Source organism: Balaenoptera musculus, chromosome 19 (genome assembly GCF_009873245.2).
Source record: "Balaenoptera musculus isolate JJ_BM4_2016_0621 chromosome 19, mBalMus1.pri.v3, whole genome shotgun sequence".
NCBI classification, from domain to species: domain Eukaryota; kingdom Metazoa; phylum Chordata; class Mammalia; order Artiodactyla; family Balaenopteridae; genus Balaenoptera; species Balaenoptera musculus.
Window position 1 is genome coordinate 53,813,609 of NC_045803.1, and position 12,892 is coordinate 53,826,500.

Below are 12,892 nucleotides of genomic sequence, written 5' to 3' on the forward strand. Positions count from 1 at the left end.
CAGAGGAGTTTGGAGACCACCAGGCTTCCCTCTGATGTCTTGCTGGTCAACCTCATCACCACGCTGTGACTTGCCCTCCTGGCCGTTCACACCCCAGCACGTGGGTTCAGAAGTCCAGTGACGTGGGAAGGGACGCAGTCCTTTCCTGGCCCACGCCCTTCTCTCCTGCACCACCTGTGCTGCTTCTCCTGACAAGTCCCCAAGCTGACAGCCACCTTGGACGTTGGCCTTTCCCCTCTTAGCTGAGAAAGCAGGGGGCCCAGAAACTCTCGGGGGACTGCAGAAGAGGAGCTGGTCCTCGCTGGAGGCCAGCTGGGCATCTGCAGGCCCCCGTGCAGCCGCGCAGAAGGGAAACCCCAGCTGGGCTGTTCTCCGAGCACGTCTGGGTGGCACGCTGACCCACAGGGTGGGTGACATGTGTCAGGGACGCTCCTGTGGCAGGACATCTCCCGTCTCCACGGGCAGCCGTCGGGAGGTGTGAGGAGAGGGTGAAAGGGCCGGTCCCTTCGAGTGAAAGATACGCGTGCTTCTAGGAAGAGGAGATGGCTGGCATGTCCCCGTTGCCTTCCACCCCAGTGTCTCAGGACAGAGTGGGGTCCCACCACCCCTCTGGCCTCCTGCCTGCCTGTCTCCCCAGCTCCTGCCCTCTGCTCTCTCCGCAGGACTTTGGCAAGTGCCCGCGACTGAGGCTGTTTACTCAGGAGTACATCCTTGCCTTGAACGAGCTCAACGCAGGGATGGAGGTGGTGAAGAAGTTCATTCAGAGGTGGGTTCCTCAGCCGGGCCCCCTCCCCTTCCTGGCCTGCAAGCCAGCTTTCCTCTGCACCCAGAACCACTCACTCCACTGATGCCTGGAGAGGAGCTGCTGGCGTTCAGAGGCCCCAAGCGTCTCATCTTCTACGAGGGTCTCCTGCGTCCTCCTGACCCCATGTGGTCTGAGGCACTCGCTTGCTGTGTGACATTGAGCCAGTCGCTCTACCTCTCTGATCCTCTTTCCTCTGCTATCCACAGGGGTTGTCGTGCAGTTAAATAAGATGATATATGAGGAAGCCCCTAGCACAGTGCCTGATGCTCCGTAGGAACTCAGGAAATGGTTAACAGTCCTAAATAATAAGAGTGTTTCTGCAGATCCCACCTGTGGGTGCTGGGTGTGTAGGGAACGATCTCCTGCTAGCCCTGGAGAGTCATCATTGGGGATTTGAACGGCTACCTCCCAGACTTGGCCTAGAGGAAGCCTGATATTCTGACTCTTACTTTTGGTGTTTGGGGTGGGGAGGGGGTGCTTTTGCTTTGATTTTTAAAATTTTTCTCTGTGCCTCAGTTTCCTCATCTGTAAGATGAGAACTATAGTACTTACTTCATCTAGGTAACGTGAGGATTCTGTGAACTTATACACATAAACACCAAGGACCGTGCCTAAGTGTGATGGGAACGTTAGTGGTCGTTGTCACTACTCTTCTCATTTTTTAAGAAAATCATGATAACCTGTTTAAGCCAGTTCCAAAAGATAGTCACCTGGAACTCACAAAGCATTTCCAAACCCAAAGAATGTGTCCTTCTGGGCACTTCCCTGGCGGTGCAGTGGTTAAGACTGTGCACTTCCACTGCAGGGGGTACGGGTTCCATCCCTAGCCGGGGAACTAAGATCCTGCATGCCGCGTGGCACAGCCAAAAAAATAGATACATTAAAAAAAAAAAAAAGTTGTCCTGCTGGAACCCTGGTGACTCTAGGGTCCCTTTAAAGCACCCAGTAATGGTTCACGAAATTGTTTTAGGTTAGGCCTCTTAGTCCCAACGGCCACACCGATTTTCCAGGAATGTTACAGTTATTATCCCCAGGCCCCAAACAGCCCTGGGAATAGGGATATTAGCCCCATTTTACAGATGAGAAAACTGAGGCACAGAGATAGCTGTGACGAATAACAATGGCTGGCATTTATGGAGGACTTAGCAACTGTGTCCCAGACCTCATGCTAGGCCAGGATCAGGATGACCATAATAACTTTTCTTTCAAAGCAGGCCACTTGGAAAGGAAAATGAGGTGAATAATTGTTACAGAACCACTGGGCATGAATTACAGACACAGGACGTATGGCCACTGTCTGCTAACTCTTCCCATGAATTAGAAAGTTAGGTCCTCATGGTACCCACTGAGGAGGGGGCCGTTGTCCCCATTTTATAGCTTAGGAAAGAGTGGAGAGTTTAAAAAGCTTGCCAAGGCCACTCAGCTGGGCGTGAACCCAGGCTCCCTGGATCTGGAGCCCACGGTCCAGAGCTTGGCTCTCTGCTGCCTGCACATGGCAGAGCCAGGACGCAAATCCCAGTGTTGCCAACTCCCCAGCAGAGGACTTGGGGTGCCCCCCATCCCACCCCCCAGTGTGTGTCTGAAGGGCACCCCGGCCTCCCCCTCCTCCTTGCCGTCACCTTCTCACCTAGCCCTCTGCTCTTTTCCAGCATGCACGGCCCCACGGGGCACTGCCCTCACCCCCGGGTCCTGCCCAACCTGGTGGCTGTGTGCCTGGCCGCCATCTACTCCTGCTACGAAGAGTTCATCAACAGGTCAGTCCCCACCGCCTCGGGAGAGCCTGGGCGGGACACGCTTGCCCCAAGGACGATGACCTGTACACACCTGGCCAGGCAGGGAGGTGGAGTGGCTTTCACTGGACCTGCCTCAAGTGTGTTTGCCAAATCCCCTGTGTTCACTGGTGCCAGGGCCCAGAACCCAGGGATGTGACTGGAAAAGCAAACACTGTGAATCAATAGTGGCACTGCAAGGCGTTGTGTTGACTTGGCTTTAGGAACAAGTGTTTTATTCTGAAGATTTCTCACCACCAGGCACATGTAACCGGAAGAAGGCATGACAGAGCCACTGTCCTGGGTCCCCCAGGGTTTGGGTGCAAGCAGCTTATTAGGGAGGTAACCCCAGGAAGCAGTGGGAGGGAGCCTGGGAAGGGAGGACAGCCAGCAGACTCGATGTTCCTAAGCAGGTGACCACTGCGGGCACCTGTGCGTGTCCCAGTGGGACCTCCCGGGAGACTGTGGAATGTTCTCTCAGAGTCCCTCCCCTGAGGGATGACGACACCGGGGTAGTTACTTACCAGCTCCCACTCTTCCCGGATTGAGGTTGGCTCCTGGGATGCAGAGTGACGTGGATGCCATTCGTCATATAGAACTTTCTATGGTGATGTCTGGGGTCATCAGAGAAGGTATGATGTGCAGGGCACAGATGGCATCTGCTGCAGCCGCCCTGTCCAGTTGTTCAGGTGGTGTACTGCACAACTCGGAGAGGACCAAAATGTGTCTAGGCACCGCTAGAGCTGGGAGCACCGCAGGAATATATTTCAGTCCTTAAAGAAAAGGCAGTGGAGCATCACTGAAAACCTGTGCAAACAGGGCTACATGAAGATGTCATGCTGGTCATTCCCAGGTGCCTGTTCCATGCCCTACAACATGTTATATTAAAAGCCAAAAAAGGAGCTTCCCTGGTGGCGCAGTGGTTAAGAATCTGCCTGCCAATGCAGGGGACACAGGTTCGAGCCCTGGTCTGGGAAGATCCCACATGCCGCGGAGCGACTAAGCCCGTGAGCCACAACTACTGAGCCTGCGCGTCTGGAGCCTGTGCTCCGCAACGGGAGAGGCTGCGACGGTGAGAGGCCCACGCACAGCGATGAAGAGTGGCCCCCGCTCGCCGCAACTGGAGAAAGCCCTCGCACAGAAGCGAAGACCCAACACAGCCAAAGATAAATATAAATAAATAAATAAAATTTTTTTAAAAAGCCAAAAAAAAAAAAGGAGGAGGCAGTAGAGAGTAATGCATGGCCTGTACAACCATCCTCGGCATCCCTGTGTACGTGGATGGTCACTTGCCCTTGGCCTCATACACTGCAGCTCTGGAGCTGATCTGCATGCATTTCAAACCCAGGCCACCCCAGGAGGTAGGAAGAGCATCAAGAGTGTCACAGACTCACAGGCTCCTTTTCCTCCTGAAGCCTCTGCCTCATCCACCCTCCCCGGGCTCGCTCCGCAGACACCTGAGCTGGGACTTAGGTTTCGGGGCAGGAGCAGGAAACAGCACCTGCCAGCGTTTTCCGTCTGCGTCTCCAAGGCTCTGCCCTACAGCAGGGTTTCCCTGACTTGAGAGCAGGAAGCAGAATGGACTCTCTCCCAGTTCCCACCCTAGGAGAAGGGCAGAGATGGAAAGAACCAGAATTAGGACCCGTGCACACTGTTACACACAGAGGAGACTGGGGACAGCAACAGCCAGCCTTTGTCCTTCTCTCATCCTTTCAACACTTGTTTAGTGAGGGTCCCTGCTGTGCCAGGTGCTGAAGGCACAAAAGTAAACCAGCTGATGGGGCCCCTGCCCTCCCAGAGCGGATGGTGTAGCAGTGGGTGGAGGGGTGGGAGTGAGAAAGCGATGGGTTTCATCAGGGCTGTGATGAAAGAAGCCAGAGGTGTAATTAACGTGGTCCACGGCAAGGAGTCTCAACCCTGGCTGCGTCTCAGAGTCACCTGGGAAGGCTTTACAGAAGCTAAACACACATAAACCCTGGGACCCAGCTCCTCATCACTTTGGTGTATTCATCAGAGGACATGTACAAGAAGGTTTACAGTAGCATTATTTGTAATAGCCCCAAACTAAGATCTGCCTCAACCCCAGTGTCCTACAACAGTAGAACAGGTAAGTTGTGGTGTGTTCACACGAAGGCATACTGCAGGACAGCAAGAATGAAGAAACTAGTGCAACCAGCAAGCTGTGAACTAATCTCACAAACATAATATGGAGCAAAAGAAGCCAGACCCAAAAGATACATAGAGTGTGAATCTCGTTCCTTGAGTTTCAAGAACAGGCAAAACGAATCTCTGGTGATAGAGGCCAGAATAGCGGCAGCCTCGGGGCGGGGAGTTAGGTGGAAAGGCGTGAGAGGAGCTTCTGGGTTCTTGGAAATGTTTCACATCTTGATCTTGGTCAGTGGTTCTCAGCTGGGGGCAACTCTGACCCTCAGGGGATATCTGGCAACGTCCGGAGACATTCTGGGCTGCAGAAGGGGAGGGGTGCTGCTGACATCCAGTGGTGGAAGTCAGGGACGCTGGTGAACACGCTGCCATGCACAGAGCAGCCCAGAATCATCTGAACTGTCTGGCCCCAAATGTCGGCAGTATCAAGAAGGGGGAGCCCTGGTCTGGTGGCTGTTTATTACACAGGGGAATTTGCGACAGTCACAAAGCTCTGCACCTAAGATTCGTGGACGAGACTGGACTGATGTTACCCCCGGGGTGTGCTGGAGCCCAGGCACATTTGGAAGCACATCTCTTCCCAATTCCACAGTCAGGGATGACACGTTGGTAGCTTGAATTCAATCATGGTGGGAGTATTTACACCAAGAAAATTGGCAAACGCTACCAATCAGGGCTCCTTTTTTTCTGGAGACTTGGTTGTTAGACATTTACCCGCATCCCACTGGTTATATCTTAAAAAAGAAGAAGGGAAAAAAAAAGGTGCCTGGGCCCCACCCACTGCAATTCTGATTTAATTGGGATGCCCCTGGCATCGGATTCTTTCTTTTTTTTTAACACCTTAGGCAAGTGGAGTATGTGGCCAGAGTTGAGAACCCCTGCTCTAGGGGGAAGTGAGGAAGGGATTTTGCAGGGAGGTGATATTTAGATTGACACCTGCTGGCTCTCAGCAAGGCAAGAGGACAAGATGATCCAGGCAGAGGGAACGGCATGTGCAAAGGCCCGGCAGTGCAGATGGAGCTGCCATTGGTCACATGTCCTACCCATGGTCCTTAAACACCTGCTTCAGAGTCCCCTGGAGTGCTGCTTGAAAATGCAGACTCCTGGACACAGCGTTTCCGGGCCAGGCCCAGGAATCTACATTCTTAAACTCCACAAGTGATCTGCTCCACGCTAAAGGCCACTGCAGGGGAGAAAGTGAAGGAAACTGAGTGTGCCCTGAGCAGAGAGAGGGGCAGAGGCAGAAGACGAAGTTGGAGAGGAAGGCCAGGCCACGGAGAGACTTGTACCACTGAGCTTCTCCCACCTCCACCTCCCGTGCTGAGCTGCTCCTGGGGTCATGTCAGCGGGTCTGCGGCAGGGCCTGAGCCTCTGCTTGTCTCATAGACTCCCAGTAATGCCGCTGCTGCTGGTCGGGGACCATGCTTTGAGTGGCGGAGCTGTGCCTGTGTGTCAGTTGTGGAGGTTTTATTCTAAGGACGTTGTAGTCGCCGATGGGTTTTAAGTAGAGAACGGACCTGATGAGATGTCACTTTCCAGACTCCCCTCTGGCTGCCGCTGCAGAGGCCAAGCACGACCTTGGGGATCCCAATAGGTGACGGTTGCTACTAGGTGCCCAGGGTGGAGGCCTGGGGAGGGCAAGGCAGGCCCTGCCGCCTCCTGCTCAGGCCTGCCCTGATTCCCTGCTCAAGACAGCCCAGCCCCCTCGGAGCCCACAGTAGCTGGGGATCCAAGTGCTGCCCTCACCTCCCCCAGGAAATCACGCCGAGGGCTGCAAGACCTTCCCTAGGCTCAGGTCCATCCCACCCCCTTGGTCAGTCCCTGGAAGATAAAACCCCGTGCCATCTACCGGGCCCGTCTGCGGTGCTCTCAGTGGGTACGTGATGTACTTGTGCACAAAAGAACAGACAACTTGACCCAGGTTAGCATAGCTCGCTGGAAAATCACCCAGTCTGAGCCAAACAGCCTTGAAAATCCACTCCTAAATCCCAGCAAAGGCAAAGGGGATGGAGCTGAGCACTGGGTAGCGAGTTAGCTCTGAGTAGCTACACCGCATCTTCCACCAGACCACACACAATTTTCCATCAGCCGTAGCATTCTCGGACTTTAGCTAAAGGGTTTTGTTTTTTCCCAGCAAAGCTTAAAGTGTATTTATCAAACATCCTTGGTGGGCTCAGCTCAGGCCTGGCTCGTGGCACGTGCTGGACAAATTCAGGCCCTCTGAGCACACTGGGGGTGAGTTCTGTGCTTGAGCCAGTCCTTGTGCACAAGGAGCGCGCGCGTCTCTTTGGAAGCACAGGCGCATGCGTGTGGCCCATTTAGGGGAGGACTGGACGAGCAGCTGTTTGTGATCATATCATCGTGCTCTGAGCCTCTTGGAACAGTGGGCTCAACCGTGACTGCACACACAGGGAGCCCTAACCATGACTGGTGTCCGGACTCCACCCTAGAGATTCCGACCTAATGGGATATTAGGATGTTTAGAAGTGCCTCAAGGGACACTGGTGTCCAGCCAGGGGTGGAAGGTTCTGGCACAGGGGCAGGAAGGGTGAGAGCGGCGGGTGGGAGAAATCAGGGAGGACTTTGTGGAGGAGGAGGACCTGCATGGGATCATGCAGGATCTTGGACATGCAGTCAGAGACCTGGTTTCAAATCCTAGTCCTCTCCACTTATGAGCCATGTCATCAGGGTAGTCATTTGACCTCTGGTAGCGTCTTTCCTCACCTGTAATGTGGAGACGGTAATACCTACCATTCAGAGATATCTGAGAATGTCTGTGTGGTCTGTGTGATAGCACTTAGCACCGTGCCAGCCCAGGGGCACCAACAAAGGAAGCCCACTGCTGGAGTTACCTTTGTCCTGACGTGCCTCCCCGTAATGTTTGGAAGCACCCAGTGAGGAGGCGCTTTACCCAGACTCAAAGCTCTGACAAGTCCTGCTGTAAAGAGGCCCAGCATTTCCCAAACACATGTGACCTCAGTGATGCCATAGCGCCCTTTCCTCAGCTAACACCTGTTAACCCCCTGCACAAGCATCGTTCCTCTAGGCGTTGGAGATGCTGCAAGGGGCGGGGTGGGGTGTTAGCCCAGAGTGGTGGGGTGCTGCAGACAGGAGGGACATGCAGACTCCAGGGGACTAGTATTTGGGGTTTGGGATCCCTTTGAAGGGTGTTCCCAGGCGGAGGACAGAAGCTGAGCTTTCTCACCCAGCAGGGATGGGGCAGCAGAGGTGGCGCCTGGGCCTTGCCCCGAGGACATTAGGGGGAGGGGGGCAGTTAGACCAGAGGAAGCAACTGGAAGCAAAATCGCTAGTAGGTCTCGTAGGTGTGTCCAGAAGGTGGCCAGGGAAGGCATCTTGGTGGAGGTGAACGCCAGGGGCCTTATGGGTCTTGTGCAGAGGTTAACATCACTTGTTCGTTCCACAAACGTGTCGACCGCCTGCTATGTGCCGGGACGACAGCACGTGCCTCGACGACAGGCAGGCGGTTTGGATGCCGTCCCCACCTCTCCCTGTCAGGAGGCCTCGAGGGAGCCTCTCCTCGCTGGTGGAGAGGGATCCAGTAGCACCTGCTTATCGCACCGCCGTGGGGTTCCGGGGACACTTAGCCGCGTGCAGCCTGGCACTTGGAAGCACCCACTAGATGGCAGCTCGCGGCTTGTGTGACCCGCCCCCAGGGCGCGCACTCACGCCCCTCTCCGCCTCTCCCCCAGCCGCGACAATTCCCCCAGCCTGAAGGAGATCCGGAACGGCTGCCAGCAGCCCTGCGACCGGAAGCCCACCTTACCCCTGCGCCTTCTGCACCCCAGCCCGGACCTGGTGTCTCAGGAAGCCACGCTGTCCGAGGCGCGGCTCAAGTCGGTGGCCGTGGCCTCCAGTGAGATCCACGTGGAGGTGGAGCCCGCCGGCACTGCCAAGCCGGCGCTGACGGCCAGCGTGGGCAACGACAGCGAGCCCAACCTCATCGACTGCCTCATGGTCAGCCCCGCCTGCAGCACCATGAGCATCGAGCTGGGCCCCCAGGCCGACCGCACGCTCGGCTGCTACGTGGAGATCCTCAAGCTGCTGTGAGTGTCCCCGGCCTGCCTGGTGCCCTCGGGTTGGGGCGGGGGCTTGCAGCTGCTGGCTGGAGGCGTGCAAGGGTGGGCGTGCTGAGTGTGGGTGCACAGGAGGCAGACGTAGGGTGTGAGGGCACTTGTTCTGGGGTGTGTGCATGCAGGGCTGTGTGTGTGCGTGTATGCTCGAGGATCTGGGCACGTGTGTAGGGTATAGGCACAAGCTTGACGTCTACACCTGTGTGCATGAGTTTGAGAATGTGTGAGCGCGTACGCCTGCCAGGATGTGCTTCAGCGCACGGGGCCCGAGTATGTCCGTGAGTGTGTGGACACCTCTGCGTGTTGTGTAGGGTGTGGGCTCATTCTGAATCTGTAATTGTCCTTGTGTGAGTGTAAATGGCTTTGGGTGTATGCGGGCATAACAGCATATGGGTGATTGCCCGAGTTTCTGTGTGTCGTGTGTGTCTGTGTGTCCACATGTAGGAGTTGGATATGGGAGGGATGTGGATTTCTCTATAGGGGCAGTATGTGCGTTTCGAGTGCCTGTGAGTGTAAGTGCACAAGTGTAGGTGTGTCCGGGTGCTTGTGCTGCTTCTGTGCCTGAGTGGCTCTGAGTGCAACATGTGGGTGTGAGCATTTGTGCACAAGAGCTGGAGTGTGTGTGTATGTTCTCTGTGTATGTGTGCGGATATGCCCATGAGCCAGCGTGTGGGTGTGTTTCTGTGTCACATGACCCATGCACGCTTCGCGTGTGTGGTGTGTACTTGCCGTCAAGTTCCAGCAGTTGCCCCCAGGCGGCCTCATCCGCCGGGCGGGGGAGGGAGCCTGGCTGGTGGGAGGAGCTCTGAGCAGGAGCCGGGAGACCAGGTCTGCTCTGAGTGGTGCTTCTGAGCTGGGTGCTTTGGGCCGTGCCTGCCCCTCCCCGAGCCCCAGTTGTGTGACTCTGGAATGGAGGGGGTCTTAGTCTTTGACCCCCAAGGGTCTTTCCAGTGCCACCATTCACACCCCAGACCCGTCTCGGACTACGTGCTCCTGGTGCTGAGCCCCAGGCGGGGGCCTTGCTGTCCACTCCCTTCCGCCCCGCGCTGAGCTCTGCAGTTCTGTGGACCAGCTGGGCCTGGAGAACCCAGCAGATGCCTCCCCCACTTGCTCCCACCAGCTCTGTCCTTCAGAACAGGACTTGGCGCCACTTGCAGGGATGGGCACTGCCCGGCGCAGTTGGTGGTGGCAGATGGGCTTTTCTGAGGGGCTGGGGGCATGACGGCATGGTTGCATCTGACCGATGCCCGGTGCTTATCTAATGTCAGGGCACCAGGACCCCTCGATCTGGGGGACCTGCCTCCTGGGGCTCGTCGGTGTCGCTGGGGTCACACTGAGTCCCTGCGTCGTTGTTGCTCGTCTCTGCGGCATTCGTTCTGCTCTCATGAACGGGGTGCTGCCCGGAGTGTGCTCGTGGTCCGGAGGGTGGAGGCTACCCACCGGTTGCCTGGTGAGCTGGTGAACGAGAGGTGCCTAGGGGTGCCCCTGTTCACGCTCTACAAGCAAGGCCTGTGGTGTCTGTGGAGGTGAGCACGTGTGTGCACACACAGGCGTACACGCTACGCAGTGGCTTCTCGTGCTTGGAGGTGACTCTGGATGCAGCATCCCCAAACTCTCCCTCTGCCCTTGCTTTGGCCCCGGAGAGGAGAGGGGGAGGCCTCCCGTGGTTCCGGCAACCAAGGCCAGCTGAGGGCACGACCGCGATTAGCAATATCCCCACCCAAAGCAGATTCAAAATTCTGCTCAGAGAGCATCTCCGAGAACACATCTCAGTCTCTTTAAGGCTGGAGGAGTCCCCGCTTTCTCCCAGGGTGGCGGTCAGCCCTCCGAGGGACCGGCCAGCCGCGGCCCACATCTCCTCCTCATCTGGCCGGGCCCGGCTCTCCTCCTGCGGCCCCTGACTCCGGCTGTTTTCTGCAAACACCTAGAACTCCCAGACCTTCTGCCAGTTCGGGCCCTGACTCATATTTCTCATTAAGCACTAAGGGTTTGAGTTTCATCATGCAGTTGACACACATTTTTTTTCCTTCTTCATAAACATGCTCATGAATGCGGACTCTGTTCTTCCTGATCTGCTTCCAGACCTCCTGCCTGCCCGCATTGCCCAGCTGCCAGGTCATGGGTGGGGGTCAGGGGGCCCGTCAGAGGCTGCCTGCTGGGCGCTGGGCGGTGTTCCTGACCACTGCTCAGGGCAGCAGGTCCCGCCCCACCCGGAGGTCTCCACGAAGCAGGGTTTATACGTCCAGAAGCCTTTTTCACCTTGGGGGAGCGCAGAGCACGATTTGGGCCTGATCACTTCTTTCCCTAGCAGCTTTCCTTCTCTAACTCTGCTGCCTGCTTGAGTCACTGGCCCACTGGAGGGCCTCACATGTGTCAAATCCGCAAAACCCCAGCAGCTCAAAGTGCTCCAAAGCATGATACGTTGGAAAAAGCACAGATTCAGAGCCAGACTGCCAGGTTCAGGGCCCAGGGGTGTCAGTGTTAGCTTGTGACCTTGCGCTGGTTACCCACCCTCTCTGAGTTGAGCTGCCCCCAGCCATTAGAGGGCATGGCTTTGGGCCCCAGCACAGAGCAGGTATCTCGCAGGCATGGACACCAGGCAGATGGGAGTTACTAAACTTTCTAACTACAACTGTGTTTCCTCTATTTTAAGGTACCATTGGGAGTAAGACACATCATCGATTTAATAACAGCACTTTGAGAGGGGAAAAAAAAAACCAAAAAACACGAATATGGCATTCAGTGCAGACTCAGTTTCCAAGAAGCGTGCATTTGAGAATTGAGGAAATGCGGCCATAGGACTTAGTCTGCTGTGTAACTGCAGGCAGTGTTCTTGGCTTCTCTGGGCCTCAGTTTTCTCATCTGTAAAATGGGTGTCTTCCTCAGAGGGGCTCTTGGGAGAATTTAGGACTTGGTGAGAGTGGACTGCTGTTATCAATAGGACGGCTCCCCAGATGAGAGTCCTGTGTAAAGAATGGAAGGACAGAGGCTCTAATTTGGAATTGAGGGGTCCTATCAGTGCATTGTGGGGGCCAAAGAAGCCATGCTTAGAACCTGGGCCCAGCTTGGCAGACCATGTCCACAGGAGCAGGCGGGCACCGCTCCATCTCGAGAGAGTGGGCAGGGGCCCTGATTAGTTGTGTTCCCATCAGAGGGCCCTCAAATAGTTAGAATTTAACACCTTTGGAAAGTAACGTAAACTGCAAAACGTTCCCTGGAGACTCAAAAAAGGAAAACTATTCCCAGCACAGGTCAAGGCTGACTCTGAGATCATCACCCTGTGAGGCCCAAGCTGGGTGGTACGATGGAAAGAATGTGGACTTGGGAGCTGGACAGAGCAGGTCTGGCCTATAGTTGTCCGGATTCCAGCTCTTAACCTCCTGGGCACGTGTGTGCGGTTCACACATTTGTTTACCCACTTATTTATGCATTCTTTCATCAAACACTTACTGCACACCCAGGTGGGCCAGGTTCTGTGCTAAATGCTGGGGACCCAACGCCCCCTGCTGTCAGTCCCTCTGAATCGGAGTAGCACCAAGTTCTAAAAGCAGCGACATTGCCTGCCCGGTGGGCTGGAGCGCGGGAATCTCCTGGCACACGTGTGGCCACAGGCAAAGGGATGCCCTTCCGTCCAGGACGAGAAAAGAGCTGCCATCGTGAGGGAGAGGTGGGCACATCCACTGTTTCCTGATCAGCTCGAAACTGGCTACTTGTTGCTATTGCAAACACGTGGATTTTAAAAGAGGCCTCGATGGGCTGGAGGTCAGCTGGAAGACGCCTCACCCCTCGGGGCCTTTAGGGAAAATGCAGATGGACTTGGGGTTTTCCTCGTGACCCGCAAGCATGATAGTGACTAGAATGTAGAAGGCAGGCGCCGGAGGTATCACCCAGGGCCGCCCTGGGCGGGGGCGGGGGTGGAAGGACCACCTCACCTCCTTGGTTGAGTGTCAGCCAGACTGGGGTCCAATCTTCCCCCCCACCGTTCAACTGATTGTATGATTTTGGACAATGAGTCCGCCTCTCTGGGCGTCGGTTTCCCAGTTGTGAAATAAGGATAGTGACGC

The 12,892-nt window shown here is 55.8% G+C and overlaps 1 protein-coding gene across 1 annotated transcript in view; it reads left to right on the top strand.

Annotated features, from left to right (window-relative positions):
• LOC118885818 (c-Maf inducing protein) overlaps positions 1-12,892 on the top strand; it is a 235,883-nt gene that overhangs the window by 203,955 nt on the left and 19,036 nt on the right. Inside the window, exons 8-10 of the mRNA XM_036834901.1 lie at positions 663-766; positions 2,455-2,559; positions 8,448-8,801. Coding sequence (XP_036690796.1) covers positions 663-766; positions 2,455-2,559; positions 8,448-8,801 — 563 coding nt within the window. The remainder of the gene's footprint in view (positions 1-662; positions 767-2,454; positions 2,560-8,447; positions 8,802-12,892) is intronic.